Raw genomic sequence first — 27362 nt, 5'->3', positions numbered from 1 at the left:
TAAATGAAATAACCAATCAATCATTCATTTTCTGATATAGCTGTAAACCTAATCTGAAAAGTTTTCAAAATAAATCACTTAAAAATGTATAGTGAGTACCTTCTAAAAATGAAACCTACATCTATCTCTGAGTTATGAAGAATATGTACTAAGGTTATAACAACCAACAAGAATGCACTTTGATGTAGAAATCCATGATTAAATCAAGTCTTCCTGACTAGTGATTTAAATCATGATTTAAAATCAATTTGATTTAGATCAAATCCACCCTGATAGTCTACATGCAAGATAAAACCACTGCACCATTAATCAGGCCTTCCTTTTCCAACACATTTCCTAGTCAGGATGTGTCCCCTTGGCAGACACAAGAGGCTCCCTTTGGTATTTGCAAGACAGGTGATTTATTATACATATAGTACGTATAGCACCATAAGCAAGCCTAGTACTGCACAGATATAGAACAAAGTTACCCCAAGCTCATGCCATCTAAATGTAACAAATATTATGTACTGAAGCTGCACTGGCAAAATTCGGATCCAGAATTCTCCACTGATGGTGATAACTGGTGGAAGCTGCAGTACAGACAAGGTGCAGGCTTTTCCGCCACAGGGGTGTGACCTCCCAGCTGAGACACCACACCTCCTCCAAGGCTTGGCAGTAGCAGCTTTACACTGTATCTTAGGTGAAATGACCAGCTTACTGCCTGAGGGCGATGAGTACTGCTCATGGTATACCTGACAGCCAGTGGTACACAGGGCATGTATGGTCCCATACAACGCCCACACCCCACACCAAGAGAGTATTAAGGTTGCAACTCGAAGCGCTCAAAAGGCAGGAAATGCCGAAGTTGGCCAGTGCAACTCATTTTGCCTCCTTGCACATAAGCATTATGACCATATTTAATTACACGATCAGACGTCATTCACTCCCCAGAGGTCCTGCAGAAATAACAGCACATGACTGCACAGCAACACAATAAAAAATACACAATAAAAAAAAGGGGGTGGGGGTCAGGGACTCCAACAAAACAGGCTGGGAAGCAGAGGGTTATGGTGTCTCCATAACACACACTAACTTTTAAATCAAATCCCATTTTCAAAGTACCTGGTTGGACGAGTCCCCATACATGTCACTCTCCCCCCAGCACGTTTTGGAGGATGCCACCTCCCCTCACCCATGCACATATGAAGTCACTCTATTTTAAGGCTGACAGCAACCACACACCTTGACTCAGCCAATTAGAAAAGTAACCTTTGCAGTGCAGAACATGGAGGTGGCTCTGCTGGTCTGACTCACAGCAGCGTGGATGAAGTCAACCACAGTGATTCAGGATCTGTGGATTTTGTTCCAGAAAGAGGTGGATAATTCAAATATCAAGATTTTTTTATAGCCAAGAAGAAGACCGGGGAGATGGGAACTAGGTTATCAAGGCAGTAAGCAGCAGAATCCCTAGCTGACAACAGAAAAAAACACCGCTCGGTTAAGCGACTAGGGTTGCCAGGTGACTAGTTTTTGACTAAAAGTCCAGTCGGCGGCGCAGTGGGGCTAAGGAAGAGAGGCTCCCTGCCTGCCTTGGCTCCTCATGGCTCCCAGCAGCAGCCAGGATGTCCAGCTACTAGGTGCAGGTGCAGTCAGGGAGGCTCCGTGTGCTGTCCCTGCCCTGAGCAGTGGCTCCGCAGCTCTCATTGGCCAGGAACTGCAGATCCCTCTGGCCCCTCCACCTAGGAGCTTGACATGCTGGACACTTCTGAGAGCAGCCTGAGGTAAGCGCTGCCCAGCTGGAGCCCGCACCCTGAACCCTCTCCCACACCCTAACTCCCTGCCCCAGCCCTGAGCCTCCTCCAGCACCCAAACTCCCTTACAGAGCCCACACCGCTCACCTCCTCCTGTATCACAAGCCCCTGCCCCAGCCCAGAGTCCCCTCCTGGACCCAAATCCCTCCTGGAGCTTGCACCCCAAGCCATTGTCCCAGCCCTGAGCACCCTCCTCCACCCCAAACCCCTCATCCCCAGCCCCACCCCAAAGCCTGCACTCCCAGCCAGAGTCCTCCCACCCTCCAACCCACTGACTCAGCCCGGTGAAAGTGACCAAGGGTGGAGGAGAGTGAATGATGGAGGGGGGGAGGGATGGAGTGAGTGGAGGTTGGGCCTCTCAGAAGGGGCGGGGCATCAGGGAAGGACGGGACCGAGGTGGCGCAAGAATGTTCTGTTCTGTGCGATTAGGAAGTTGGAAACCCTATAAGAGACTAGGGTCATGAAGGAGCGTAACAGGCTTTGCCTGAAACATTCTACTCTGGTTGCTTGTGGGAAAGGTTTGACTGACTCACTGAGGCAGGTGGCTCATTACCTGTGGATACAAGGGAGATGGGGACTGGCTCGGGGTGGGGGGGGAAGCGAGGGTCATTTACAATGTAGGCTTAGCAGCTTGAGAGAATCCTGGGAGCAGCCAAGTCTGGGGAAGTTTGAGCTTATTTATTTATGTTCCCTGATTGCTGTTTCGTTAATAAAGCCAAAACTCAAATGGGTAGTTACTAAAAACAACGCTGGCGAGTCAGGCAATTCAGAATTAAATTTAAAACTAAATGTTTTCAGAATAAGGCTGAATTGGCGCCTGTAAGGGTACGTCTATAGTACCCGCCAGATCAGCGAGTAGTAATCGATATATCAGGGACTGATTTATTGCGTCTCATCTAGACGTGATAAATCAATCCGCGAATCGATGCCCATACTCCACCTTGGCAGGAGGAGTAAGCAGTGTCGACGGGAGAGCTGTGGCAGTTGACTCACTACTGTGAGGATGGCCACGTAAGTCGAACTAAGATACTTCAACTTCAACTACACAAACAGCGTAGCTGAAGTTGTGTATCTTAGATCGATTTCCCCCCCACCCCCCAGTGTAGACCAGCCCTAAGACTGGAGCAGGTAACACAACAGTTCAATTAATTGTCATCAAAAGGGCTCAAAGGGAAAAACCTACCAAGAACTCGCTCTCTTCATCACACTCTGATCACCTGTCCATGGTCTATCAGCACCATCCACATCATCTGATCAATTGCGGTCTCTACCACTGTGTTATCTACAAGTATAATTGTTAGCTCCTCAGTTTGTTATTTCTAACATCTGCAAATCAACATTCACACTAACGGTGCTGTAAATACCAACACAACTTTAGGACACTCCCTGTGTTTACAAACTAATAACGATTTCCTTGGCTGATTAAATGCCAGTGGACTTATTAGCCTAAAAAGGGGAGAGAAGGTTAAGTTCAATTTTATTGCAAGCATGTTTTAGTCTCTCTAATCAGTTTTTCTTCATTCCTTTATCTTCTCTCCCAAGCCCATCCTAGGAGACAACAAGGCTCTTGTTATCCCCCAAATAACTGACATGGCATTTGTTCTTCTGAACAGCACTACAAGTGAAGGCCTTTAGATTGCATGCTCTTTGGAACATATCTTCCAATACGATTGTACAGTACTTGGAACAACAGGGCCACCTATCTTGACTGGGGTCACTGGACACTACCATAACAGAATCAACTCATTTCAGGAGTACACTGCGTGTTATATAAACCTTCTGTTTCTGCCCACATATCTAACAGAGTGGTAGTAGAACAGACCGTTTCATCTCCCCTCCCACAACAATCCCCAATATTAGTCATTAGCCTGCCATTCGATAACATCATTTGGACCTGGTGAGGAGACTGACACTGCTGATCCCAGCATTGGCCATGCCTGATCAAAACAGGCATAAAAATTCCAGAAGCCTTGATGGAATTTTTGGAAGGCAAGGTAGGACCTGTTCCAATCTGAATTGGAGTCTCTTGTGGGCAAAGACTCAGAATCAGATATTGAGAACAATATCAGTGCTGAATACCAAGCTTATGGCGATAAAGTTCTAGCCGCTACAAAGAAATACAAAGCTTGGGATTTCATCAACAATTCTTTTCTGATTGGTCATCTGATGCAACTAGACTATATCAGGAATTTAAATCTGCCATGAATGAACAAGAGGTTTTCAACAAAAGTACAGACAAGAACAATGGGAAAAAAACTGTCTTCACACATTGTGATCACAAAACTTGGCAAACTATTCAGAGACTGAGTGGATATTCCAGTTTGGGCAAGAAGGAACACCCAGTCACAGCAAACTCCACTGCATTTCAGCTGGTGGTCAATGGAAGACATCCTAATCAAGACAAAAGTTTTCAGCCATGCAGTTCAAATGATGGTTGTGGAGAGATAGCTGCTCTACGTGTGGAAACAAACCTGATGACTCCTTTCACTGATCAAAACAAGATCACACATCAACTGCAGACTACCAAGGCTCCTGGTGACATCCACAAGGTCATCCAATCATCAAAAGTAGGCTGCTTTGATTTCTGAATTGTTCTACTTAGCACAATCCCAAAGTCTAGTGCAGAGCAGAGGTCATAGCTGTTCCCAAGCCAGGGAAATCACTGATAAACCCAAAGAGCAACTGACCAATTTCTCTGCTGTGTGTTACCTATAAACTGATAGACTAATCCTGATGTGGAATAATAAGGTAGTTGATCTCAGGACTTGTCTACACTACCTGTCGGATCAGCCAGCAGCGATCAATTTATAGCAGTCTCTTGTCAACTCCAGTACTCCACCAGAAGGAGAAGCGCAAGCGGAGTTGACAGGAAAGCATCAGCTGTCGACTTCCCGCAGTGAAGACACCGTGGTAAACAGATCTAAGTACGTCAACTTCAGCTACGCTATTCATGTAGCTGAAGTTGCGTATCTTAGATCAACTCCGTGTGATAGTGCAGACAAGCCCTCAGCTGCCTTGCATTCAGGCTGGATTCAGTGGGGACAACACATGCAAGATTAGGTACGTTGTCTGACTCAAGACACAGAAAATGCATTTGAGTCAGGAAAGAAAGGTGGTGTAGTCTTTACCTGATGGCAGCCTAGGACACTGTGTGGCACACTGGGCTGATTGTCAAGCTCCTGTAAGTTATTCTTTCTTGGCCAATGGTGCGGCTCATTTGAGAAATTATTAGTAACTGAAGATTCATTCTGCAAGTTGGGAAAAAAATCAGTCACTTAAAAAGTCTCTGCAATGGCCTTCCACAAAGGCCAGTTTTGGCTCCCTTTTTGTTCGCTATATATTCATGCAACCTGCCTGAAATGCAGGCCCAGAAGTATGCGTATGCTGATGACATTTGTATTGCAGACACTGGAAATGATTTCCACAGCACTGAAGGGAATCTTAGCCAAAACATGGTATTTTGACCACTTATTTCCAACAATGAAGACTAATTTTTAGTGAAAACAAGGCAGAACCAACTACTTTCCATCTAAACAATCGTCTTGCCAATCAACCCATCTATATTGGTGTACAAGGATGGTTATTGCCATTTCGACCAGTTGTCACATTCTTGGGAGTAAAACTAACTGTAGCCTGACATACTGGCCCCACTTGGAACACCTGAAAATGAGGGTCTCTTCTCATACTGCCTTGATATGAAAACTATCAGGAATTCCCTGCAAAGCAGACACTTGGGGCCTTCGTATCTCTGCTTTGGCCCTGTTGTTTGCTCCAAATGAATACTGCTCTGCAGTTTGGGAATAAACAGTCACCGCATACAGCTTAATCAACACAGAGTTGAAGTCAGCCACTAGTATTATTAATGGGTGCTTGAATTATTCACCAATTTCCAGCCTGTATGTGCTAGCACACGTAGCTCCGCCAGACCTTCAGCGAAGATGCCATTCCTGTTAAGTCTGCCTGGAGAACTGCGACAGCTGAAATCAACCTGTTACAGCTCTGGATGACAGACAGCCCATTTTTCAGACAGGAAACGACACACAACACCAACTCAAAAGTCCACTTATATTCGAAGGAGGAATCCCACCCCTGCAGACCGGGGTGTGCTGCTATGGCTGATCTCTCAGCATCCTTTCCTATGGCAGCTCACACTCTCTTGGACAACAGGGTTACTGGCCCTTTATAGTGCATGGATGATCAGCACTGGCCAGGGAGCTGAAAGCTATGCTCTTATTGAATAGAAGGATCAGTGGGAAAAAGAGAGTAACACACTAAGTAAATTCAGGATTCCATCTCTGCACCCACCTCCTTCTCCACTTGATCACAGATTAACAAACTACTCTCTAGCTCAACCAGGGTTTATCTGCTTTGAGGGCTGGATGGACATGTAGATTAAAGGGATCAGACATCAACACTATCATCATCTACCGCTTAAAAAAAAAAAACCAACGAGCCTTTGTCCATGTACTTCAGTCAAGTCATTGCCCAGGAGGGTGTGTTATGGTGATTACTGAACATCTTCTCCACAGTATTTGGTATTTATCATTGTGGGCGCCTAGGTACCCAAGCTGAAGGACCATTGGTCTGCTGTATTTTGACAACAAAGAAAATAATGTTCCATGGCAGGGGAGTGGGTCTTAGCTCTGGCACAGGTTAGACAAACCTGTCAGGGATGGTCTAGGTTTCCTTGGTTCTGCCTCAGCATAGGGGGCTGGACTTGACTTCTCAAGGTCCCCTCCAGCCCTGCATTTCTATGACCATTTCTCTTAGAGCTGCTTCCCTCCCCCCAGTGCAATCCAGATCACTTTCACAAATACTGCTCAAGAATATCCTACTACGAAGAGAGCAGGGGGATTGAAAGCAGCATTTCAGACAGTTACTGACATTTTGATGACTTAATGACTTAAGTAACCCTCAGCCTTGAGATAGACTGATGTCATTTACACACACTCCAAGTAATATGAGACAGTTCCCTGGTGTGGACTGGCGTTTACTCTGACCCGGTTCATGGATCGTTCGGTTAGCTAAATTCACGAGAAAGCGCACTCCAACCAAATTGTTGCTTTAGCAAGGTACATAAGAGAAGAAAGTGGTAGTTTGAGGAAGTGTAGGATGTGCAATGAGGCAGTGATTTCACAGCTCCCAGATAGATACAGTATGAAAGCAGCTTGCTGTCTCTGGAACCATTTAGTTAAAAAAAAAGGGAGGGGGGCGGGATTCTTGCTGTAGTTCTTGTGAATATATTCAGGCTGTTTGGAGAAAATATCAAAATGCTGGACATTCTGCCATTGCCATAGGGCTAAAGTACAAATGAGTCATAAAAATATCCGAGCTAAAACATAGGCATCAATGCACAGTTCAGGAAAACTCCAGTCTTCTCCTGTAAACATAGTAAAAACATTGTGAAGTTCAAGGCTAAGCAATTCAGTAATTCAATAGTGGTTGTTCAGTGGAAAAGCAGCGGCAAAGCATAGAAATATGCTCCCCAGCATCAGTGCAGGAGTAAGGCCAGGAAGCTGTAATGATATTACACTAAAGAAACGAACAGAATAATTTAGTTTTCTTTCTTTGCACAACATTCAAAAGGCATTCTAAAAAGAGTAGAGACGAGTGTTTGTAAGCTTCCCTCCCTTAGACAGGTGGTTTAAAGGGTAAGCCAAGAGATAAGACAGAGCAGCCTTTCACAGCCGCACTGTGCGTTACCGAAAAGGAGGGAATGCCAGATCCTCTCAGATGCTGCTGCGAACCTTGAATTGGTCTGAGCTTTTTTGGTTTCCAAAAAGAGACCTTATTTAGAAGGGAGCGGCTGGAGTGAGCCAACTGATTATCTTGACGAGAAAAAGTACTTTGTTCGTGGTTTGAGTGGAACTGAGGAACTGTAGAATGCCGGTTTACATCCGAGGTTCCAGTTGTTGGAGTAATTACCAGGCCTCTGGGACATTTCATGTCTTGCCAGAAGAAAAACAGCAACAAGCAAGTGCCAGGTGGATTACAATTTTCCCCTAACTTGCTAGAATCTGTCCTATTGCTCCCTTAGCTAAGAGTTAAAACTCGCAGCACGATTTTCTTTATTGTCTCACTGGAAAAACAAAATGAACTTTAATAGGAGTTTATACACTTTGGGCGGGGGGGAGCTAGGGTAAAGGGGACAAATGATGCCAAAATTGAACAATCAATAAATTATGGGAGGGGCAAGTTTTACACAAAAGTCACTCAAGTAAAAGTGTGTTGTGATTGTGAATGATGACCTGCAGGTGTCCTTACAGGGGTAAAGGGGTTGGACTGTTTCCTGAAGGGAGGTTAACTTTTTCTGTGGTTGCAGAAGAGATGTTTCTGACCACTTTAAGATACTTTTCCATCTGCAATCTCTGATTCTTAACAAGTTTAGTGGTCCCAAAATGGTTTGTGCTGCTCTGCTAAGGTTTTCCTACCCCGGAAAAGTCACGCAGGACAAGACCGTAAGATAGGAGCATCCTCTGATTTGACAACTGACTCCTAAAAGCAGAACCGCTGCGTTTCTGTTGCAGAGAGCACAGAATGGAGAGTCTACAGGGGGACCATGCGTTATTGCCTGTGCACTGTGGAGTTCTATTTTGCAGTGCAGAGGAGACACCAGAAGGCTTGGAGGCAGGGCAGATACAAACCAGGAGAGCAGAGAGCAGATCTGCCACAGGCCTAAGGAAGTGCACTCCTGCAGCTCTGAGCTGCGCTGACATTTCCTGTGTAGGCAGGGGGAAGAATCTTCCACATTCCCTTTAGCTTCCTCGTGAAAAGCCTCTTCTCTCAGGCTGCATGGGTGGGAGCACCAAGCCCAGCAGGTCACTGGCGCTTAAACCGCCTTTATTTCCTCTCTTTCCTGTTTCAGTTTGTCTTTCTGCAAACAAGAAAGGAAACTGACGGGAGAGAGGGGAGCACAGCTGCAAACCAACAACCCTCCCAATTGTGCCACTGCTGCCATCCTGCCAAGCGGCTCCCCAACTTACCCCACTACTCACCCAGTTCGTACAGTCACCAACCCTGCCTTCCCCCAGGCACTGCTTTCCATCTGGGACCTGCTCCCTCCCGGGGCTGCTTCCAGTGAGTGCAACGACTCCCGTTCACGCTCCTCCCACAGTCTAAATGAAGCAGCCCTGGCACAGCTAACTCCTCATCCAGCTGCAAGAGGTTAAGCGGGGACCAAGCATCCACACAGCCTTTCCACTCAAGATACACATCTGTTAGCAGGGCTCTGGAGCGAGCACTGAGATTTCCGGACACAGCTAACCCTGTACTGGAATTTAGAATAAGTGCAGTTCAATTTGCAGAGTACAGGCCGTCAGGGACAGAGAAATCCAGGGGATATGTATCATTCTGTGGATATTCCTACAACTCTCCAGAATCTTTTTTTTTTTTTTTGAAGTAAAGCTTAATTACCTGTCAAGCCCCCAAGCTGCATTGATAGCCTACACAATGCAAACTGACACACTGATGCTTTGTCGATCTGCAGCTCTACAGGCAATGGTGGTAAGGGAAGCATGGTTTTCTTTGCTTCCTGTTGCTAGAGGAAAGGTGCAAGCTTCCTTCTCCACTCCACCCCAACCCCCATCTTAACGTTATAGGTTCACTGAGACATGGCCCATCTGAAAAAGTGGGCCCTTGTAGGACATGAAGACCAAGGACCCACAATGCCAAATGGAGCTGCTGGTACCATACCTCCAGGTACAAGGAAAAAAACTTGAATAAACAGAGCCTGTATCTTTTAAATGGCTTAGCACACGTCTGGTGCGGCATGAATAATAACACAGCATACCATATGTTGGGATGGTGCCCAAATGGTGTGGCCGTACTGAACGAACAACAAGGATTCGGGGAGCAAAATCTCTCTCTTAGCATCAGGCAGATGGCAGAGGTGAAACTGACTGGCTCCATACTGTAGGTATGATCAGTACTGATCTTTGGGTCACCAAATATGTCCACTTGAAAGCAAACAACATATGCAGAACATTCTGAGTGGAGCATGGGCTGACCGGGCATCTCGACCCTGTTGAAGGCCATCACACAGGGGGCTGAAGTGAATGATTGATAAGGGAGTGAATGTGGGTTAATGTTCAGTTGGCTACACTTTGCAGTCTCCTCCTAAAGTATTAATTAGGTAAAAATTAGTAGCCACACGCCCATTGTGGATGCTTTTAAGACATGTGACTCCTTTGAGGAAAAAGAATATAAAAATCAAGCAAATTAAATTACTGTTGGAGAATTTCTTAATTGACGCTTAAAGAAGCAACGCTGCTAGACAGAGTAGCCCAAACTATGCTTTGTGGGCTCATGTAGGACTGTGAGCCAGAGGGGTCTCCAGGCAGCCAAGGCCTGGCCTCGAGGGAATCCAAGACAGACCAGAGGGCTGAGGAGACCAGACCTGGAGAGAAGAAGTCATCCACAGAATTTGGTAACCACCTTCTCTGTTTGCCAAGCAGGAACTGTGTGAGGCTAGCACAGGCCTGTTTGTGTAAGTTTGTGAAAGAGAGGCTTGCTAAGAGGAATGTATCACTCTAACTGTATAGTTCTTTAATGTCTAACATTGGAGGTATGTGCTTAATGCAACCCTTTACCGATTGTGTAATTCCTTCGCGAATAAACTGCAGTGTATGCAAATTAATTACTGTGGACCTTTCAGTAATCTACTCCACTGGGAGTCATTGAAGACCCATTCGGGGTCATAGCCCCCTGGTGCCAACACCATACACCCAGCAAGAACCCTTGCCTAGTGCCCCTCAACCTGTTCTGACACTTCCAGGCAAAAGCAACTGCTGTTGAAGCGACATGCCCCTTTCGGCAGCCGCACGAGCTGTGGGTCACGCTGGGCAGCCAAGGTGAGATTGGACTCTAAGGAACCCATGCCAAAGGAGAAAGAGCTTCTACACCCATGGGTGACTCAGTCGAAACTTACAAATTAAGTCTTGGGAGCATATTTACATCTACTCCAATAAAAAGTCATCATGTGAAGTTGGAGATGTGTCAGACATTAAACTGGTAACTCTCGGGGCGGGGGGGACGGAATAGAAGAGCACAAAGAGGAGGAAATATACCCTGTCTTTCCAGAGGGTCCTTTCAATGGGGCTCTTCCACTTCTAACTGCTCTGCTCTGCCTATTCTGCACAAGTGGTCGAATCAGGGAGAAGGCAGTTAGCAGAAAAGAAGAAATCTCTACAAGTTCTACTCTGACAGCCTAGCCCCAGTGGGTCTGAAACCCCAGACTGGAGGGAGGACCAGAGTTCAGCCTGTCAGATTGGGATTTTACCTGCTGTTCCTGTATGATTTTTGTATTACAGCCACGTGCCTTCCTGAGGTGACAATACACCCCACCTCTTAACTAACCACTTTCTGAGCCCTATTGCATCTCCAGAGCTGCTCTCTGAGAGTGTGGGACACTCATCCAGGAGGAGCTACCTGAACACACAGACATCCTACCGTCTGATGTTTAAGGACATTGACAGAAGGAGGCGTTATAAAGTGACCATCTAATTGATGGATGCACAGATGTGGGGCAGGAGAAAGCACTAGTCAGCTGGAATTAGGAAAGGGACAGAAAGTGGGACATTCAGAAGTGCTCAGTGCTGGTCTAACTCTGCTCGCACTGAAGTTGCTGGTGAAACTTCCATTGATTCAGTGGGAGCAGAGTTAGGCTGATGTGCAGCGCTGTTGAAAGTCCCATCCAGAATTTTGCTAAAGAGCAGACGTCACCAAGGGAAGGAACCATCTTGGACGTGACGACAGGATGGCACGATCCCAAAACGCTACTGGAGATTTTTCATGCAGCAACTGCAAAAAGCTCCCACGGGGCGATAAGAAGGGGGAATGGGAATCTCCCCTTAGAGATGCAAACTGCTTGGGGCCTGATCCTACCCCACTGAAGTCACCGAGTTTTTCCCCACTGACTTCAGAAGGCTCAGGACCGCCGAACGTTTTCCCTGTTCTCTGAGACAGCAAAGCCATGTGGTAGGGCAATGTAAACCTTTCCACATTCCAGGTGGGGCTTGGCAGCTGCCCTTCCAGCCGAGGCTGCCTGGAAGACACAATAAATCTGTGTCTATCCTCTGGCCAGCTTGGGTTCAACGGCCTCCTAGGGGACCCTACCCACTTCTGGGTGTAACACAGCCAGCCACAAACCCACTGGCATACCTGGGATCACACACTAATTGCACTGCTTCAGCCACAGCCAGGTTGTGCCAATAAGCTAACAGGAGTTTGAGTACATATTGGGCCCCAAAGCCTAAATCAATGGAGAGTGCAGTAAAGTAACAGCACTGGCAGCCCTTTCCAGCAACGCTCAACACCAGACTTCCCCAGCTACTTTTCACGCTGCCCTCCAACTACACACATGCAGGTGCTAAGATCGGAAGCAGATGCAAACTTGTTACACAGTCCCTCCCCCACTAGCAGCCTGGGACGCCAGCGAGTATACCCATTCCTCACTTTGAGCAGGGGGTTGGACATGATGACCTCCTGACGTCCCTTCCAACCGATATTTTATGAAAGCGAAGCCTTATTTATGGATTCACAGTTTGCTAACAGAAAGTAGGACAATAAGCCAGGTCATTTCAATGTCTAGCCATAAAAATCCGGGGAAGGGCAGCCGGAATACCCAGTTCCTATCACCCTTACTCACAAGTTAAGCTTAGTAACTTGGGCCCTGACCTTGCAGGCAGGCCTCCTGCAGCCAATGGAGCAGCAGGCTGGGAGCCTTCAGGAGTTTTAAAACCACTCTCACCATTCAGACTCTTGTATGTGTATAAAGAAACTAGGAATCTGAGATGGGAAGACGCTTTCCTTTCTTTTCGAGTACTGCGCTCCTGAGCATCCCTAGCTACTTTTCACGTAGTTAGCACTAAACTCTGGAGAGGTGCGACCCAAGGCACTGCTTTGAACCATAGCATGAGCGACACAATGACTTACAAATGACACTGAAATGCTCTCAGAGAGCATGTGGTTTGGGTAACGTTTTCAAAAGCAATTAAATATTTGAGATAATCAGCAGTAGGAGCAATGGCTCTGTGGTTATGCTGGAGAGGTGAACTTGGGATCAGTCCAAGGGCTTCCTATCCCATCCTCCCAATCCCATGCTGCAGCCTTGGCAAAATCTTTACGGGAAGCAGCATGATCTAGTGGACAGAGTACCATACTTGGATTCAGGACAGCTGGATTCTATTCCGAATGCAGACACTAATATGACCTAGGGCAAATCACTTGACCTCTTTGTGTCTCCGTTTTCCCTCCCACCATTGCCTATTTTGTGAATTTGGACTGAAAACTCTGTACAGCCTGTCTCTTATTATGTTGCCCTATAGTACCTTTGCACAGAAGACCCAAGCAAGATCAGGGTGCCGTTATGTGAAACAGCAACACAACTAATCCATAAGATCTGTGTGAAGAAAGATTTGCATCCAGCTGAATAAAAGTGACCCAAGTGGTTACTAAGCCACACAAGTGTGTGATTTTTAAATTTTAGTCTCTGATTCTCGATGGGATTTTCAAAAATGCTGCAGTCACAGAGGAGCACAAGTCCCACTGAAAGTCAGTGGGACTTGTGCTCCTAAGTGAGTTAGGCACTTCTGAAACCCCATCCTCCATAAATAACAAATTGAAAAATAAGTTGTAGGACCAAAGGAATTGCCATAGGAGAAGGGAACGCAACCATTTCCAAGTCACCCACCAACTTTTTTTTTTTATTTGGGCCACTCCCTACTTTACAAAATGAGTGCGGCTCTTTGTTTTCTGTTTTTATTTTATTTAATTTGTTTTTGGGAATGTATCCGTGTTTATTACTACAGCAACAAAAACAGGTAAAAAATCAGTGGAAAAATCAATTCATAATTTTTCTGGGTAACTATGGGGGGTTATTTTGGTGGCCGGAAAGACTGGGGGGAAAAGTATTCAGTAGATGAAAGCTTTGATGAATGAAATTCAATGTGGTTTGCTGCAGAACCAAAACCAAACTCAAAACACACCACCACCTCTGAGTTTAAGAAAACAATATACCTCTACTCTCCAAATAAAACTTTTCATTTCAATAAACAGTTTACTGTTGCAGACTTAGAACTATTGGCCTATAAATATTTACATTTAATAACTGGGCCACACCATCTACAGTGCACACACAACTTCATCCTTTTCTCCTGTTTTTGTTTTTTTTAAACTTTTGAATACGTCCTTGTGTTCTGAAGCGTATTGTGATACAGATTTTTGTTGTCTTCCTATTTTAGTGTGTCAGAGCTTTAAACCATTATCTGCTAAAAAGTTCAAATGTCTCCGTGGCGGCTACCTGAGTTACTGTGGATAGGCTGCTATTCATCTACCTCAGTCAGAGCTAGCATGGGTATGAATGTGTGAGCAGGGGAATCACATCTCTACCTCGCAGGGCAGCAATAGCCTTGACCTGGATTGGGGATGCCTGGGAGGGAAGTGTTGGTTTGGGGTTGTTTTTTTTAAACCATTTAATATTCTGTTTTCAGTAAAAATCACAGCCAAGAAATCCAGCTCTTTGGACCACACCGGAGTGAGAAAGATATAAAGCAGCTCCAAGCAAACTGGGATGTTACTGTTAGAGAGATCAGTTTTACAAAGGTCTGTAACGCCTTCCAAAAAGATAAAGGTAAGGGGATTGACTCACCCTTGTGGGCACATGGGAGGGGAGGGGTTGAGAACCCACAATTTGTACACCCAGGCTCTGCTGGCTAACACAGAATGGGGAGGCAAGCGTGTGTGTGGACGGGGAGAATATCTTGTTCCAGAGGTGGAGGGACAGGGACAGACTGTGGCACAGATTCTTCTGAGACTCCTGTCAGATGGGGTCCCTACCCCACACAGGCATAAAAGGGGTTAATCATGCCCTGCCCCAGAAGGAGCAATGGAGGTGAGTCCTTGTGTGAAGCACAGCCAATCAGGGAAGAGTTGTAGGGAGCAACCAATCCGGGCCCAGCAGGCTCAGATAAAAGGGAGCTGCAAGGCAGAGTAAGACCAATTTCTCTCATGGAGCCCAGAGTTTAAGGACCATGTCACTGAAGGACTGAGAGAACTAAGCACCTTGGACAGAGCAGCTGCTGGCAGGAACCAGGGAAACAAGATGGAGCTCCTGGCTGGCTGCTGGGACTGAGCAGCTGAGTGCCCTGAGGTGAAGGTGAAGAAGGTGCTGGGGTCATGCGGAAGTGGCCAAAGGAAATAGAGTAGCATTGACGAAGGGCTCAGAAGAGCAGCAGGAGACTGCTGGTTACACGGTCCCTGGGATGGCCCGGGTCCCCACTACTCGCCACTGGGGAAGTGGCTGACCTGTTGGACAGCGAAACACAGATGATGACCTAGCCGGAGTCACAAAGAAGTCACTGCCGTTATGGAAACTGAGAGGAGCTGTAGGCAGGAACAGAGACAGAGTGCTGGTGTGCAGACCACAGATGTGAGTGTCGATCTCGAGCTAACCCCAGCTCAAGGAGACACCAGTCTGGTGATGAAGGCCATACCCCATGACGCCCTGCTACAGGGTTCTCAGAAGACACCCTCTTGTCTAAAGAAACCCTGCTATCAGCAACTGTGCTAAAAATAGGCTCACTCCCACTAATAGCAATGACCAAGCTTCCACTGATACCACAAGGAGCAGGAGCAGCCCCCAGGGTTGCTCCTAGCAAGACGTCAACTCCTACACTAATGATTCCAGGGAACACAGTAAAGTCTGAGAAGCAGGGGAGAGCCCTGTAACTAACAGCCCTCCCTTGCTACAACACTAAGAGAAAGCAAGTCACATTTACACAAAGTAGGAAACTTCTGCCCCAGATCGTCTACGCCCGTATTGACGCCTCTACCATTGTGCAATGCTTCGATACATCACGGTTATTTCTCTCCCCATCCCACCATTCTATAGTTATAGATTCCGATAACCAAATCCATCTTATTCAGCACCCTAATTCTGTACAACTAAGCATGCCCATCAGCTCCAGTCATTGCTGAGTCACAAAGAATTCATACAAGAGTTTTCGCATGAAGAATCAAACAAACACGTGCCCCACCACTGCAACTGGTATTTGAAGTATTAAAAAAAGAAAATCCATGTACCTGGCTTGCTTCCCTCTCTCTGATGGCCTAGCTGTCCTTTGGTGTTCAAGCCACATGTGTAAACTTCTCCATTCTCCAGTAAGAAAACAGAATGGTTTCCTCCACAAGCCACCTCCTTGATGTTTCGGTCGTGAATGAATCCATACACCTGTGGCTCAGGGATGATTGCTTGGAGATTGCTACCTATCCCAGGCTGGCCAAAAGACCAACATCCCCAACATAACATTTTGTCTCCCTTCAGCAAGTCATGTAGCCTTTTTCCTTCCTGGGGAAGAAGAGAAATGAAAAGTGATGAATAAGTGATGCAACCACATCCTGTTCTCAGAAGGAAGCGGAACCAACAGAAAAATATTTCCTGTCTAATCCCGTCATGTCTGTGTATTTGCTACATGGATTCACCTTTAATCCTTACCAATAAATAGGGCATTAGACAGTAGAATGAGGACTCATGGGCTCCACTCCCGCTCCGCTATAGACTCAGTGTGTCACAGCTACTGTGCCTTATTTAGCTGCCCTGGCAATGTATAAGACAGTGATATGGTGCTTACTTTTTAAAGTGTTTTGAGATCTAGCAGGGAAAAGCACTATACAAGAGTGCTAAGCATTGTCAGACAAAACTATTCTTCCTCTGACCCTTAAAAATCCACTACAATGTTCTAAACTAATGGCTCAAAACACAGCGGTTTATAACTGTATTGCAGGGGAGGGATGGCTCAGCGGTTTGAGTATTGGCCTGCTTAAACCCATAGTTGTGAATTCAATCCTTGAGGGGGTCATTTAGGGATCTGAGGCAAAACTCTGTCTGGGGACTGGTCTTGCTTTTAGCAGGGGGTTGGACTAGATGACCTCCCAAGGTCCCTTCCAACCCTGATATTCTATGATAGTGCAATGTTTTGGGCAATTACAATAGACCACCTTTTCAAAGGATGATATCTGCAAAGAAGTTATTTAAACAGGTCCTGATTAGATTGATCTCAGTTATTTACAGGGTACTAGCCACGTGCAATACCATAGTACACTACTAGCTGAGAAATCCAGGCAGAGAAGGGAGCTGCACTACTAAGCATAACGAAAACACGTTTGTGTGTGCACACGTCCTCCCACCCACCCCAAGGCCATGAAGTGTCCAGGAGAAAGGGTGCACCACATACAATTCCCATGGAGCATCACAACAACAGTTTAGCACCTCAGAGAGCTGTACAAACAAGATACTGATGTGAAAGGGACTTGCCCAAACCCGCATACTAGAACGCCTGGCTTCCCATCCTCTGTTGAGTCCACTAAACCATCTAAGAGCCAGTACCTTCAGAAAGAACAGTAACATGGGACAAAGAAACAAAGATAGACAAAAGAGGAAGGAAAAAAGAAAACATGCAGTTAGCCAGTACTTGACAATGCCATAAGCCAGGGGTGGCCAACCTGTGGTTCCAGAGCCACATGTGGCTCTTCAGAAGTTAATATAATAATAACAGGAGATATACCAATCTCCTAGAACTTGAAAGGACCTTGAAAGGTCATTGAGTCCAGCCCCCTGCCTTCACTAACAGGACCAATTTTTGCCCCAGATCCCTAAGTGGCTCCCTCAAGGATTGAGCTTACAACCCTGGGTTTAGCAGGCCAATGCTCAAACCACTGAGCTCTCCCTACCCCCCTATTAAAGGTCATTATGGCTAGTCCCCTGGCTTCACAGCAGGACCAAGTACTGTCCCTAACAGATTTTTCACCCCAGATGGCCCCCTTCAAAGGATTGATCATACAACCTTGGGTTTAGCAGGCCACTGCTCAAGGCACTGAGCTACCCTTCCTCCCCCAATGCAGCACCTTGTATAAGCACCGACTCCAGGGATGGAGCTACAGGCGCCAAATTTCCAATGTGCCCAGGGGGGTGCTCACTGCTCAACCCCTGGCTGTGCCACAGACCCTGCCCCCACTCCACCCCTTTCTGCCCCCTCCCCTGAGCCCGCTGTGCCCTTGCTCCTCTCCCCTTCCCCCCAGAGCCTCCTGCATGGGAGGTGATCAGGAGGTGCAGGGAGCGGGGGGAGGCACTGATCAGCAGAGCTGCTGGTGGGTGGGAGGTGCTGGGAGCAGGAGGGAGTGAGGGACATATTACTGTGGCTCTTTGGCAATGTGCACTGGTAAATTCTAGCTCCTTCTCAGGCTCAGGCTGGCCACCCCTGCCATATGCCAAGTTCACTCCTGGTTTATACTGGCAGCAGCAAGAGAAACAATCTCTCATTCCAGAAGAAGCAACTGTGAGATTTTTTGTAAATTCTCCCATCAGACCTAATCTCAAAGTATTTGGGTCATTTGTTAAAACATGTTGCACTAACAATAAAATTCCACCCCCGAAAGCCTCAGAGAACTCCTTTGTCTGCTCTAGGAATACAACAGGACTGACTCGAGGATACTATTTGGGGGGAGGAAGGTGATGGGGGAAGAGAAGGAAATAGCCTGGGGATCGAAGCCCTAAACATTTGAGTGATCATCTCTCACCCTATCTTGGTTGAGGTCAGCTGCGGTGACCTGCTCTCAATTCCACTAAGGCAGGACTGAGAAGGGTGGAGTTTTCTCCTGGAATGGGTATGGGACAGTCCCTTCCTGGGTTGCTTTAAAACATGCTGCAAATCCCATTTGTCTTTGTTGGCCTTTTTATTTAAACTTTCAGGGCTGTTCCCTTCCAACCATTCCCCCCGCCCCAAATCCACCCATGGTATAGACTAAATCCTCTGCACCAGTAGGGAACTGCTCCTTCTGAACGGTGAAAGTCGCTTGTCAAGATTCCTCCCGTCCCAGCTGACAGGGCTCTGTCCACCTGTGCAAATTGGTTCTTCCACGTATTTTGGTTTTTAATTATACTGGACATAGATGCCGGGTGAAAGACAACTTGCACAGTAGCTGACACTAAAACAGATCCCAGCTGATATGCACCAGGCAGTGATAACTAAGTGTACCACAGCAGTTCCCTAAGAACAGGCAATACTGCAGCGCAGTAAAAGCGGTGAGTATAGATTTTTGATGGTTTGTTTTTCAGATGATATCTACTTGTATTAAACTCACATTCCCTCTCCAAGAAGCCCATCATCCAACCTCTGGGTAGCAACAAAGCCAGCGTGATCCAGAGTGAGGCTGCAGCTTCAACATTCGTTCTGGGACATGACTCTCTTCCCAGCATACAACCTGCTTGACAGCTATCCATACAACAGCAGCCTTACATGTCCAAGTCCAAAGTCTGTGATAGTGAAAATAGCTGCTGCTCCACTGACTGTAAGAGTCACACCAACATTAAATTTGGTCTCCAGCATTTGTTTACACAGGTAAGCTACATTGATTTCTTACAACATATTACCTATATATAAATCTTCTGGGTGTGTATGTAGGAGCTGGACACACACACACACACACACACACACACACACCCTGCTCCCCAAGAGTTGCAGGGCTATGGTTTGGGGAGAGCTGGCTATCTTGTTTCCAGCCGCTAAAGTTAAAAATAGATTGAATAATTATTTACCCTAATTTAATTTTTCATGTAAGCAATTGCAGCAGTTGCCACAGGGATGGCAAGTGATTGACAATTGGAGGAAATGTGGCCACCAAGACCATCTCTTAAAACGGGATCCATGCAATGAAAAAATTTGGGAACCCCTGTAATATAAATACAAACTAGGGTCCAGATTTTCAAAGGGCCTCAGCCCCCATTTAGCCCCATAAATTAAGTGGCCAGATTTTCAAGTGCAGAAGAACCAGTAGCTCCTACTGAAAACAATGGGAGATGCTGTATGCTGAGCTCTTTTGAAAGCATGGTGGCATAACTGACAACAAACATGAGTTTTCTAAACAGTTTTTAGGAGGGCACTGCAAAGGGCACCTTTGTGTCTCTCAGGCTTTTTTACTGACACTTTCCAGGAAGTGCTATATTTGCAGGAAGCAGAACAAGACACAAATGCAGCGTCTATTTGAAAGAATGACAAATCAGAAGATTTTCCAAAGGTCCTGTAAGTCCCGGTCTGTTACTGATTTATTTCTAAGATGTTGTGCACTTTAAAGTTTAAATTAAAATTCTTTGTTTTTTATAAATGCATTATGCAAGAATGCTGTAAGTTTGGTGTGTCATATGTTCAAATGGGCACAGTGTTTCCTGTATACTTATCCACAAGACTCAAAATGGAAGCTTCCTGCTCCACTGCCAATTCTATTTAATGTTTTTACTCTTCCTTGCCATTAATGTCGTGAGTGGAAACTTCATGTTGTTTTGGGAGTTTGAGCTGAAAGCTCTATTAAAAAAAAACTTTGGCCTTGTCTACACAACACAGTTTTGTCGACAAAAGTCAGCTTGTATCGACAAAACAATGCAGGTGACCGCACTGAAATGCTCCTCCCACAAATGTAACTCCCCTGCTATGCCAACATAATAAAACTGCCTCGACGAGTGGCTCAGAGCTTTTTGTGATCCAGTTAGAGTGACGCAGCGCCAGCATAGACCTGTGGTTGGTTATGTCACCTTAATTGGACACATGTCCCTCGGCCCGTGCCACTTCCTGCAGCTCCCATTGGCCTGGAGCAGCAAACCACAGCCACTGGGAGCTGCAATTGGCTGAACCTGCAGACGCGGCAGGTAAACAAACTGGCCTCACCCACCAGGGGCTTCCCTGAACAAGTGGCGGCCCTAGTTTGAGAATCACTGCAGTAGTGGACTGTTTTGAGCACTATCTCAAGAACTGGCCTAATCTGATGACAGTTTATGAACAAAATCGTGAAAAAATAGATGGCACTGTCACAGCCAAAGTTCTCAACACTGGGCTTCAGAGAAATGTTGAACACATGCTGAGTACTCTGAAGCCTATTTCCGTAGCCTTGAAGAAAATGCAGGGAAATAGCTGTTTTATTGCTGACACTGTTGAAATTTGGAAGTAACTGAGTGAGATCTTAAAAAGACATATATTCAATGACAGAGCTAAATTACAAGCATAAAAAAAACAAATGAGGCAAGCACTATCTTCATCTCATTTTCTTGCAAATATTCTCAATACTCAGTACCAGTAACTTAACTGACGAAGAGGAGTTGGCTATGACATGGACATCCAGCAATCATCCCTCCATAATATCAACTATAATAAACTTCAGAGCTAAGGGTGAACCGTTCAAGAAATATGTTTGCTGATGACAGGGCTGCCCGGGGGGGGGCGGGAGGGAGGAATTGGCCCCAGGCCGCAGACCCCGCAGGGGCCCTGCGAGCCCTGCCTGGCGACGGTCCGGGTCTTCAGCCGGCATTTCGGCGGTGGGGGGCCCTTAAGTCACTCCAGGTCTTCAGTGGCGGGGGGCCCTTCAGTGCTGCAGAAGATGTGGAGTGACTGAAGGGTCACCCCGCCGCCGAAATGCCCCACAAGCCCTGGCCCGGCGGCAGTCCTGGTCTTCGGCGGCAGGGGCCCCTCAGTCGCTCTGGGTCTTCGGCAGCATTTCAGCGGTTGCGTAAGCAATCGGATTCAGAGACTGTTGAAGTGATAATCTTACTTTTAACAGCAGTAGCTTCTCTGCTAGTGTAGAAAGAATATTTTCTTCCTTTGGACTAATTCATTCCAAACTGAGAAATCGTTTGGGACCCGAAAAAGCAGGAAAGTTTGTTTTTCTCTTCCAGATTATGAACAAACAGGAAACTGAAGGTGAAGATGACTGAGTTAGCTGCAGAAGCCAATATTTTAAGTTTCTCATGTTGACCTGGCTGACATAGTCGATTTAATTTTTGTTTTTTAAATATTTCATTTAACTATTTTAGTTAAAAACAATTTTAACAAGAACAAACCTGATTTTAAAAAACTTGAATGTTTAACTAAATTAAAAAATTCATATGCTTGTTTTGTTAAAATACTATATGTTTGCTGTTGAAGAAAAAAAATCCAGAATAGATAACATTGGTGTTTTAGTTAAATAAAACAGTTTAAATGTCTGTCTGGCGACGGTCTCCTTCCAACACAACATGGCAAGAAAATCCTCCAAATATTAATGATTAACCTGTTGAATTGGAGAAAGTTCACCTCCCAACGACTTCATAAATATCTGCTTCAATTACCTTTGGTAAATGAAATGACAAAACAATCATTCATTTTCTGATATAGCTGTAAAACTCATCTGAAAGGTTTTCAAAATAAATCACTTTAGAAATGTATAGTGAGTACCTTCTAGAAATGAAATCTACATCTATCTCTGAGTTGTGAAGAATATGTATTAAGGTTATAACAACCAACAAGAATGCACTTTGATGTGGAAATCCATGATTAAATTGAGTTTTTCTGACTAGTGATTTAAATCAATTTGATTTATATCAAATCCACCCTGATGGGCAGTGGGTGAAGCTACTGCTTGGTGAGGCTAGCTCTCCAGGCCACCAATTCTGCCTGTGGCCCCACCCATACTCCATCTCTACTCTACCCCAGACCCTACCCCCATTCCACCCCGGCCCCGCTCTCTCCCTCCTGTCTCCCTCCTCTCTTTCCTCCCCCACTCTGCTCAATCCCTTCCAGCCAAATCCCTGAACCCAAATGAAGCAAATCACATTTGAAAAAAACACTCTTCTGCAATTTCTTTCTAAAGAAAATGGAGCCTGTTTTCCACTGCATGCCAGATGGTGAAGACCGGACATGCAGAAGGTACCTAATTAAAAGCACTAAACTTGGGAATAAAAAATGTCGGTCACAGGTTTTCTGATATGCCCAGAAGTTTGTCTGAGATTTATTTGCAAAAACTTTGTAGTAAGGGTGAGTCAGCTGTCTTGCTGATTACAACATTAAATATTATGGAATATATGATGTAGCTCTCCTCTGTTTTACATTTTCTTAATCAGTATTTCTAAGCTTCTTTTATATTTTAAATGTACTCTTAAGCCTTCGTAAAATAATCGTTCCAGATTACTACATATTTAACTCACTGAAACAACTGAAAACATTATTTTAAATTAATCCGTCACAGAGGTTTAGTGTGTTCATAACAATGTTCATTGCTCTTAGAAAAAGGAAACACTAAATTTACTTTGTGTGATCTCCATAACGACAGACGTTTATGAAATTTCACCAACTTTAAAAAAAAAATTTCCAAAGATTTTAGGCATAACAAAGGATTTTATATCTTGCTAGGTACTGATTTTGCTGGAGGGTTCTCTTAAAACTAGTTCATCAGATAGTCAGAAGTAAAGAAAGGGAAACTCTTTGTCCAGCTACCCGGAAGGAAAGGGGTGTTGTCCCTTTAAGGGCTCTCTTCAACAAGGGTGGAGGTGTGTGAAGGGAGAAAAGGATGGACAGAAAGGACAGGAAGACTTTGGAAGCAAGTTTTTTTTACTACAGTAAGTAAAATTAAAATGTGTATTTTAGATAAGGGTGGTCTTTTGAAAGATTTATTTAAAAAATTATATGTCTGAAGATCCAAGCATTTAAGGCTAAAGATGATTGTGCATCTAAAAATCTATGCAAGGATTTTTTAGAGATGTGATTTTATAATCTTCACCAACTCACTAATGAAATATTTTAAAGCAAATTTTAAACGAAGCTCCTGTAGACTAACATGTTCTGAGTAAATATTACAGTCATGCACAACTGTTTTGCCCAGTAAATTCAGAAACTGTCAGTATTTACCTGCGGGTTGGCAAATGCTTCATTACCACTTGAATGCCTCTTTAACAGTTTCAATGTTGTGCTAATAGGTCTAGAAGGCTTTTTCACTTTTAAGGTACTAGATCCCCTCCAGATTCAGAATCACCAGGCCGCGGCAGCTAGCTGTGGGAGTCTGCAGGAAGGGTCAGAACAGAGATATGAAGAGCTGGGAGGGTGGACACTAAGAATCAGTGGTGCCTCAAATTTTCAGGTGCCCTCGGGGGCCCCGTATTCTGCGTATGCCTAAAGACGGCCCTGTGTCCCACAATGCTCATCCTGACTGCTGTGGTCAACAGTTTGAACTCCATGCCCTGAAGGTACATAGGTATGCACCCCTCCCCCTTTTGAAGCCTGGGAATTTTTGAAATTCCTCTCCCTGTTTGCTCTGCATGGACCGTGCACAGAGCACCTTCCCAGCAGACCATGCCAGCTTTCCACAGTAAACGCTCTCCCGCATGGAGAACACCAGAGCTGTTGGATCTGGTGTAAGCAAACTTTTTGGCCAGAGGGTGGGTGGGGAAATTGCATGCAGGGCCATGAATGTAAGACTGGGGCAAAGGATTGGAGTGCAGGAGGGAGTGTGCTGTGCAGGAAGGGGCTCAGAGGAAGGGGTTGGGGCACAGGAGGGTGCAGGGTGTATGATGGGACTCAGGGAAGGGGGTTGGGATGCAGGAGGGATGCGGGGTGCAGCACGGGGCTCAGGGCAGGGGTTTGGGGTGGGGCTCTGGCCTGGCGCCACTTACCTGGGGCAGCTCCGGGGTGGCAGCAATGCACACCGGGGCCAGGGCAGGCTCACTGCATGCCTGCCCTGGCCCTGCGCCGCTCCTGGAAGCGGCCGGCACCATGTTCCTGCAGCCCCTGGTGGAGGGGGCACAGAGGGCGCCGTGCGCTGCTCTCTCCTGTGGATACCTCCCCCCAGGCTACCTTTGGCTGCGGTTCCCTGTTCCTGGCCAATGGGAGCCGTGGGAGGCGGTGCCTGCAGGCGAGGGCAACATGCGGAGCCCTCTTCTCCCCCTCCCCCAGGGGCCACAGGGATGTGGTGCCGGCTGCTTCCTGGAGCAGCGCGGGGCCCACAGTGCCACGGGAGTGGCTATCCCATGGGCTGGATCCAAAGCCCCAACAGGCCAGATCTGGCCCGTGGGTCATAGTTTGCCCACCCCTGGTCTATGGGATTGTAGCTTCGCTCCAGCTGTAGGAACTTTGATACCTACGGGCTGATTGCTAGTGGCATGCAGAAGAAGGGGCATGAAAGGGACATGCAGCAGAGCCTGTGCATCTACACAGTGGGGGCCCGGCAGAAAAATTTGTTAACATACACCGAAATATCCCAGGAATCCTCCACAGAGATGTCCAGGAAACTTTCCTGTAGGTATTCTGCAATCCTCTGCCAAAAATTCCTTGAAAGAGCTGCCTTGTTTCTCCCCACTGCTGTACAAAACTTTGCCGCACCACATGACAATAATTTCTGCAGGGACCAGAGCGGCACATAGGCGAGCAGCATACAGAGCTGGTCTGAAGCCACATGCAAGCAGGAGATGTACCCCTGCATCTTAGGTTACCCTTAGGAGTGAGATATTGGGTTTGATTATCCTAGCCTGTGGAAAACGGTACCAATATTCAGAAAAGTCTCCCTTGGGGCTTCTAGTTACTCCCTTTGGAAACCACCCAGACCCTTAGTCCATTCTTTCCAATATTCCCACGCCTCCTGCTGAACTCACCGTATTTGGGGCTTGTGCTGACCCATGTGCTACCCAAGGGACAGTGAGAAAGAGGTGTGTGTAAATGTTATGATTCACAGCTGTGAGCACACTCACAAGACTGTCACTGTTCATTATTTCTTTGGTTTCTGCAGATGTGCCCTTGAGGACCCACTCCTCCACACCGGTGAAGCGCCACCGTAAGATAAGGCAGCGAACTAAGAGGAGTAAGGAGGATATGTTTCGTGAAGTGCTGCAGTCAACAGATACAGCACATAACGAAATAAGAGTGTGGAGGGAGACAAGTAATGAAAAACTCAGGATGGATACCCTGGAAAGGAGAGATGGTTAGGGGCAGAGGATGAAGCTATTGGAGGACCAGACAGAGATGCTCAAGTCCCTCATCACACTGCTGTCAGAGCACAAGTGCCCCTGCAGCTAATACAGAACTCCATTCCATGTCCTCCCCAAACTCCCCACCACATTCTAAGCATGTTCCCGGTCCCTCACAGTACGCCTTGCACTCAACTCCGAGGGACTGGTTTCACAGTGAAAGTCGGAGTTACACTCAGCTGTGAGAGCCGTAACTGAGACTGTTCCTCATTTCCATGTCCCTAGTTTGACAAAAAAAAATGCGTTTTGTCCTGTTATTAAACTTTCTTCTTTGATACAAATTGACTTTTTATTTGTGTCATACACACGTTAGTCAGTGCTAACATTTAAACATGGTGGCTAAAGGCAGGAACATTTGCTCACTACAGTTAAAGCTGAGGAAGCAAGCACTACAGGTACCATTCAAGGCAGCAAGTAAACAGTGCTTGGCCAAATGTTTAGACACATTACTGGGAATCACGGTCAAAATGCTCTTTCAAGGCTTCCCTGATTCGAACAGCCACACACTGTGCCCCTCTAATTGCCCTGGTATCTGGCTGCTCAAAATCAGCAGCCAGACGTTCAACTTCAGCGCTCCACTCCTGGGGAAACTTTTCCCCCTTCACTTCGCAAATATTATGCAGAATACAGCAGGCCGCAATGACCATGGGAATATTTTCCTCATCGAGGTCTAACCGGCCAAAAAGGCAGCGCCAACGACCTTTTAATCGGCCAAAGGCACGTTCAACGATCATTCGGCACCTGCTGAGCCTGTTGTTGAAGCGCTCCTTACTGCTGTCTAGTTTCCCAGTGTAAGGCTTCATGAGCCATGGCAGCAAGGGATAGGCAGGGTCTCCCAGGATCACTATGGGCATTTCAACATCCCCCATTGGGATCTTCTGGTCTGGAAAGAACGTCCCAGAATGCAGCTTTCTGTACAGTCCAGTGTTCTGGAAAATGTGTGCATCATGCACCTTCCCTGACCGCCCTGCGTTGATGTCAGTGAAACGGCCCCGGTGATCCACCAGCGCCTGCAAGACCATCGAAAAGTAGCCCTTTCGGTTGATATACTCCCTCGCAAGATGATCTGGGGCCAAAATTGGGATATGAGTTCCATCTATTGCCCCTCCACAGTTAGGAAATCCCATTGCCTCAAAACCATCGATTATTTCCTGCACATTACCAAGAGTCACAGTCCTTCGTAGCAGGAGGCGATTAATGGCCCTGCACACTTGCATTACCACAGCCCCCACAGTGGACTTGCCAACTCCAAACTGCTTTGCGACTGACCGGTAGCAGTCTGGAGTTGCCAGCTTCCACACAGCGATCGCCACTCGCTTTTCAACAGTGAGGGCAGCTCTCATTCTGGTATCCTTGCGCCGCAGTGCTGGGGCAAGCTCTGCACACAGTTCCAGGAAGGTGGATTTGCGCATCCGAAAGTTCTGCAGCCACTGCTCATCATCCCATACGTGCATAACAATGCGATCCCACCACTCAGTGCTTGTTTCCCGAGCCCAGTACCGACGGTCCACCGCGTGCAGCTGTTCCGTGAATGCCAGCAGCAATCTTGAATTATTTGTTTCCATGGCAGCCAGCAGGGCAGGCACCACCGAGTCATTCTCTCTTTCGCAGTTCATGAAATAATGCAGGACCAGCCGTGTTGTGTTCATAACGTTCATCACCACAATGGTCAGCAACTCAGGATCCATGCTGTTAGACAGAGATGGCGGGTGCACAGTTTACAAGGGCTGTTGAAAAACGGCACTAAACGAATTTGGAAG

General features: G+C 46.4%; 1 protein-coding gene across 4 annotated transcripts in view; it reads right to left on the bottom strand.

Moving 5' to 3' along the window:
• HERC3 (HECT and RLD domain containing E3 ubiquitin protein ligase 3) overlaps positions 1-27362 on the bottom strand; it is a 112886-nt gene that overhangs the window by 78869 nt on the left and 6655 nt on the right. For all 4 annotated transcript variants that reach the window (XM_050943993.1, XM_050943990.1, XM_050943992.1 and 1 more), the window contains exon 2: positions 15873-16137. In XM_050943993.1, coding sequence (XP_050799950.1) covers positions 15873-16098 — 226 coding nt within the window. In that variant the 5' untranslated portion in view covers positions 16099-16137. The remainder of the gene's footprint in view (positions 1-15872; positions 16138-27362) is intronic.

This window comes from Gopherus flavomarginatus, chromosome 3, assembly GCF_025201925.1.
Source record: "Gopherus flavomarginatus isolate rGopFla2 chromosome 3, rGopFla2.mat.asm, whole genome shotgun sequence".
Classification (NCBI taxonomy): Eukaryota; Metazoa; Chordata; order Testudines; family Testudinidae; genus Gopherus; species Gopherus flavomarginatus.
This window is presented reverse-complemented; position numbering and strand designations above follow the sequence as displayed.